This window comes from Ananas comosus, linkage group 17 (genome assembly GCF_001540865.1).
Source record: "Ananas comosus cultivar F153 linkage group 17, ASM154086v1, whole genome shotgun sequence".
In the NCBI taxonomy this organism is placed as follows: domain Eukaryota; kingdom Viridiplantae; phylum Streptophyta; class Magnoliopsida; order Poales; family Bromeliaceae; genus Ananas; species Ananas comosus.
The window spans coordinates 9,860,228-9,866,227 of NC_033637.1; the positions used below are offsets into that span (position 1 = coordinate 9,860,228).

The window sequence follows — 6,000 nt, forward strand, 5'->3', positions numbered from 1 at the left end:
GGTTACTTTTCATTTTATTTTTGGCTCCCACTTACCGCTCCATTCGGGGCGGATCGGGGCGGGAACGGGGCGGGAGCGGATTTTTAACGGATCGGGGTAGATTGAAGGAAGAAAAGAGTCTCCCGCCTCCCGCTCCATTTATTTGGCGGATCGGGGCGGATTCGGGGCGGGTTATATTTTTCTATATTTTTTGTTCTCACTTACCACCCCATTCGGGGCGGATCGGGCCGGAGCTCCACCAACCCGGATCCATTTGCATCCCTAAACCCACCTATCTAATGGGCCACCTATTCAATCGGCCAGATATTTTTACTAGTCATTTGATGTGATTAGTGAGTTACATATTTATTGGATAGATGGGACATAAGATGTATACTCCTTTTAGGATATACATGGAGCTTTTTTTCAAAAAAACAAAAAAAAGAAAAGAAAAGAAAAAGAAAAATTCCTAAAGCACAGGTTAGCTGATAGCTCAGAGGGTGTGTTTGGTTCCACGTAAAACTGTGGAAAAAAAAATTTTCTGTGGGAAAAAAATTTTACGTCGTTTGTGTTTGGTTTATAGGAAAAGAAAAATGGTTTTCCGTGACGGTTGTTTGGTTGAAAGAAAAAAAAAAAACTATTTAATATATATTTTCTCTTATTATATATATTATTATATATTATTAATATATAATAATTATCATAATATATTTAATTATTATAATTTATATTTATAAACAAGATATATTTAAAATATATTATATAATAAATATATAATATAATATATAATAATAATATATATTTAATATTATAAAATAAATTATTATATATTTATAAANTATATATATAGTCCGACTACTATACTTTTATGAGTATAGCCTATTGTACTCATAAGTTTCTAGCCGTTAGATCTACCTTTTAATTATTTTCACTCGTTAGATTATACTATTCAACCAACCACCCACTCAACCTTAGGGGGCCGACTATCAACTCAACCGTAACCACTTTCATCCTAACCGTATATTTTTTCATCTAAACGGTCGAAAACTTATGAGTACAAAGGACTCTATATTCGTATGAGTATAATAGCCCCAACCGATGCCCTCAACCTGTATATATATATATATATAATTATATATATATAGGTGAGTGGTCCGGACCACTCACTCGGTCCACGAGCTCTTACATGAGCTCGTGACCCCCGATGCAGAAAATAAATTTTCATGAGGCCCTTTGTGAGTTTTCGTTTCCTCCGATTCTTGGCGGAAAATAAAAAGCAAGCTTTTTCATAGAATTCATAAAAAAAAATTTTCTGTGGAATTTTTTTACGTCAAACCAGACGCTAGAAAAATGAATTTCAACTGAAAAAATTTTTTCCAACCATTTTTACTGGGAACCAAACGCCCCCTCAGCCAAAAACGACCCATCCATCGAACGGTCCTGGCTCGTTTCGAATCAAAGGGTAAGATCGTCCATTTCATCATTGGACAGCTCAGATCGTATGTTACGATATGTAAGCATTCTATTGCGATCCGGACCGTCCAAATTACCCGCGCAAAGAGAAAAGCACCGATGAAAGCGTTCAGAGGAGGAAGAAGAAGAGGGAAAAACACAAAACAAAACAAAACAATCTCCGATTCCGGACACTTCCATGGCGGCGGAGCCTCGCGACGGAGGGTTCGAGAAGGAGAAGGAGGAGGAGGAGGCGGCGGCGGAGAGGGCGGAGCTGCTCCGCGACCGCTTCCGCCTCTCCGTCATCTCCATCGCCAACGCCGAGGGTTTCGATTCTCCATTCTCTACTCTCTCTCTCTTTGTTTTCTTTTCTTCTAAATCCTTCTTCTTAATTTCTCTTAGAGCAGCTGAGAAGGTCGTGATGGGGATCTCGGAGCCCGTCGTGGCGTGCATTGCTGATCTCGCCTTCAAGTATACTGGTTTAATATCCAAAACCCTAACTCTCGGTTGTGTTAATCCCTTCTTTTCCCTCTATTGGTGAACAATTTACTTGGCAACCCTAACTTTTAATTTTTCTTTTTATTGATCCTCAAACTATGAGGTCCGTGGCTATCTCAGTTCTCAAACATTTATTTGTTGCAATTTTTAGGTCGAACTTTGTAGATTGTTGCAACTAAGTCTCACAGTTTAATTTAGTTAACTTAATGATGTTGTGTTGCTAATGTGATGGTGACGTGGTTTCTTAGTCATCGTTGCGTGATCAAGAAAGGCATTACTACATTACCGTCGTATCAGCGAGATGTAACTATTCGCACAACTAAATTGTGCGGTGGAACTTGATTGCAACAACTTATAAATATCATACCAGAAATTATAACAAATTAAAGTTCGAGGATCAAAATGTCACACGCCTATGATGGGTAATCCAAATGGACGATCGACACCGTTAAGCACAATCTATGGCTTGTGAACTTGTTAGAAACCAAGCTTCGTGGTGGTCTCAACACTAACAATTTTTTTCAGCAAATGTAAGGTGTATTTGACTATTTGATCACTGGGTAAAATATATTCAAAAATTACGAAATGTGGTTTACAGGAAGTTCATATATTGTAGGTCATGTTCAATGGTACCAATCGTCGATTCATGCATGCCATCATGAGAATGATGTGAAAGTATGCACTTCTAGAATTTAAGCTCAATTCTAAGTTATGTATATCAATTTAAAATGGTAAAAATGTACAGGGTCGTTCTCATCTGCAGGTTATTTTAAAAATATCCATCGATCCATCAACTACTTTATCTTCACTCCCTCAACTTTTAAATCTTTTGATTTATGTTATTCCTGTAAAACAAATTTGCAATTTTGTTAAATTTGAATATGTTTATGTTACATTCAACTTTTGCTGACAATTTTTTCGGCTGATGTAAACTGCATAATTCTCTACTGTTAAAGTTTGATAGCTAGGCAGACTTGTCAAATTCAACAAATCCACAAAGAAATCCGTTAAAATAACTCAAATCAGAATATTAGAACTCGAGGGAGTGCTAATTAAAAAATACATCTAGTTGGAGGGTCTATATTCTAAGGCCTATAGTCGACGGCAGTCTCCACTCTCCAGACATTTTTACTGTTTAAAAGTTAATTTGTCGTGAAATGGAAATCGGGTGCTTTGCTTGTTCATAATCCCATTTTTTAGATGGCCCAGTGAGATGAATTGTGGATAGATAATAAGAGCATGAACAAATAATATGTTGGCAATCTGAAAATTGGCAAATATAATATTTTGTGATAATTTTTTGACAGAGAAAATGAGTGTAGATTCTTAATTAAGTGGTTTCGAAAGATTGGCAGATTCACTTTCGTTTACTGTTTCAAGAGTTCTTACTGGAGATTATCTTAAATAATTCTTAGGTGTGATTTTGGAACTCTAATCTTAAAGGGAATTTTTTCATGTTCTTATTAATAAATATGTAAAATTTCCTCATCCAATATATGGAATAATGGATAAGGAAATGCACAGAAGCAATGATGTATACAAGTACATAATAATGGGAGAAAAAAGAAGATGGTACACACTTCTTATAAATAGACTAAAAAGCAAGGAATTATAAAGAATTTAAGAACTTCAATTGACTGTACTTGTGGTTTCTATAATTGTAGATCAGGCTTTGAATTCTTAATTGGATCATGCGATTGGCAGTACCGATTGGCAGTATGAATTCCTAATTGTTGCATGTTCAATTAATTTATGTATATTTGTCCATTGTCTTTGGAGTCCCCATAAAAATTTGATCTCTTACATAGGCCCACCTTCGTTTCTACGCGTAGATTTCCTTCTTGGTTGTTTTACATAGGAGAGGCACTTCTTGAGTCATTATTGATAACTAATGAGCAGCACTAAGTTTCTTCATTTGTGGAGAAGGTTTTTATTAGCTCAGTCTCTTTACTCTTATCCCATTTCTTATTTTGGAGAGAAACGGATATTCTATTGTTATTAATTGGTAGATACCACCATCCTGTAATTTAGCACTTTTGTGTAAAGTTTCAGTTCGTTTGTTTACAGTATCGAAGTTTCATGCGCGTTCCTTTTAAGAAGTTTTAGTTGTTTCCTTGGCTATGTTATTGATCTTTGTGCTTTTCGGAAAAACAGAGCAGCTGGCGAAGGATGTAGAGTTATTTGCACAACATGCTGGTCGAAAATCTGTTAACATGGAAGATGTTATACTCTCAGGTATTAATCTTCAAGAAGTAATTGATCTCCAAAAATTAGTAGATGTTTTGTCAGGAACTTTCCAAGAGCGAAGTAGAGCTCCCTATTACATCACTGCAGTAAAAATAGCCATTAATAGGGTTCAAGTTTCTGGCTACTGTACCACGTACGCCTCCTGGGGTTAATAATGGGAAAATTGTGGCCTTATTTTCCTTTTCACCTCTGGTCGGTGCAGCGGACCCTCTCTATGTATTGTTGAAGTTATTTGATCTCATTGTTTAGACACTAATGATTCTGTTCCTCTGTTTTTTCTTTTTCAGAGAGAGAAATGTCTCTCTTCATGTTGATATTATCTTTGTGTATCACTGATATTAGGAGCTGATTCCTGAATCTTGCTTACATTAGCATTCATTTGCTTTGTTAAGAAATAGAATTGCACTGGAGATTCTTGTATTCTTATTCATCCCTATTAAATAAGTTATGCTGCTTATTTACCAGCTTTTTGAGAACTTGTTTTCTGAAATATGTGTATACTTTTCTTTGATTTTTGTTCCAGCACATAGAAATGATCACTTAGCAGGTCTACTGAGATCATTTTCGCAAGAGCTGAAAGGAAAGGAGCCCCAGACAGAAAGGAAGAGGAAAAAATCTTCAAAGAGTGATGATAAAGCGCTCGCTAGCTGATGCCGAACTTTTCGTTGTATATCTCTTTACTCTGCTTTTTAACTAGTTTTGATTTGACTCGAATCATGAACTGCTTACTGTTGAGAAAAAAAAAAGGGTGATTTTGTCTACCGATTTTGAATATGCAATATGTTTATCTAGTGTGCCATAAATCTTCTTCAGAGTGATGCATTTGCATTTTTCTGGAGTTGTTTGTTGGTAAAAGTGTACTGAGATCCCCATAACTATATGTCATTTTCAGTAGTCTCTCAAACTTTATATGTTTTGATTAGCACCCTTTACTTTGGATTGTTTTATTCGAGTCGTTGTACTTAAGTGGTGAATTTTATTAGCTGTTAGAAACTTTTGAAAAACGATTAAGTCCATTTGGTTGGATGAAATCAACTTTGAATTCAATTTATTTGACCAAAATCATTCTTATAAAAAGATTAATTGAGGGACTATTTAAGAATGGGCTGTATTTGAGGAGTGTTCATGCATTCTTTACATTGTTTATATGTTTATTTGAATGTTAACTCAATGCTATGTTCTCCAAATTCTCTGTGGAACGTTGAACTTCATTTGCTTGATGATTGGTATGTTAAGTGATCTGATTGTATTTTTGTGCTCAAATTTCTGAAAAGAAACTCTTTAGTCTTCATGTATGAAATGTTTTTATTTGTTAAATTGTTAGAAACAAACATTATTTAGTTTTCAATAGCTTTAAGTTGCTAGAGATTGGTAGTTTTAATATTTAGGGAAAACTTCAAAAAAACCCCCTTGTGGTTTCGTACTTTTTCATTTTAGTATCATGTGGTTTAAAGTGTATCAAGGTAGTACCCTGTGGTTTCTCACTTTATCACTTTAGTACCCTGTGGTTTAAAGTGTATTAAGTTAGTACTCTATGGTTTTATTTTTGTATCAAGTTAGTACCCTGTGGTTTTTAAACCACAGGATACTAAAGTGATAAAGTGCGAAACCACATGGTACTGAAGTGATAAAGTGTGAAACCACAGGGTACTAACTTGATACACTTTAAACCACAGGGTACTAAAGTGAAAAAGTGCAAAACCACAGGGTACTAACTTGATACACTTTAAACCACATGGTACTAAAGTGAGAAAAAGTGAAACCATAAGGGGGGTATTTGAAGTTTTCCCTAATATCTATATTCAACACTTTCCTGACATAAAC

At 35.3% G+C, this 6,000-nt stretch overlaps 1 protein-coding gene across 2 annotated transcripts; it reads left to right on the forward strand.

Moving 5' to 3' along the window:
- Positions 1,520-5,123, forward strand: LOC109722887 (MHF histone-fold complex subunit 1). 2 transcript variants are annotated; one of them, XM_020251065.1, is made up of 4 exons: positions 1,520-1,757; positions 1,839-1,910; positions 4,084-4,164; positions 4,700-5,123. In XM_020251065.1, the coding sequence occupies exons 1-4, from the start codon at positions 1,631-1,633 to the stop codon at positions 4,825-4,827; spliced, it is 408 nt and encodes a 135-aa protein (XP_020106654.1). In that variant the 5' UTR covers positions 1,520-1,630; the 3' UTR covers positions 4,828-5,123. The 2 variants fall into 2 exon arrangements, with proteins under 2 accessions (XP_020106654.1, XP_020106653.1); XM_020251064.1 differs by having other exon boundaries at positions 1,520-1,910.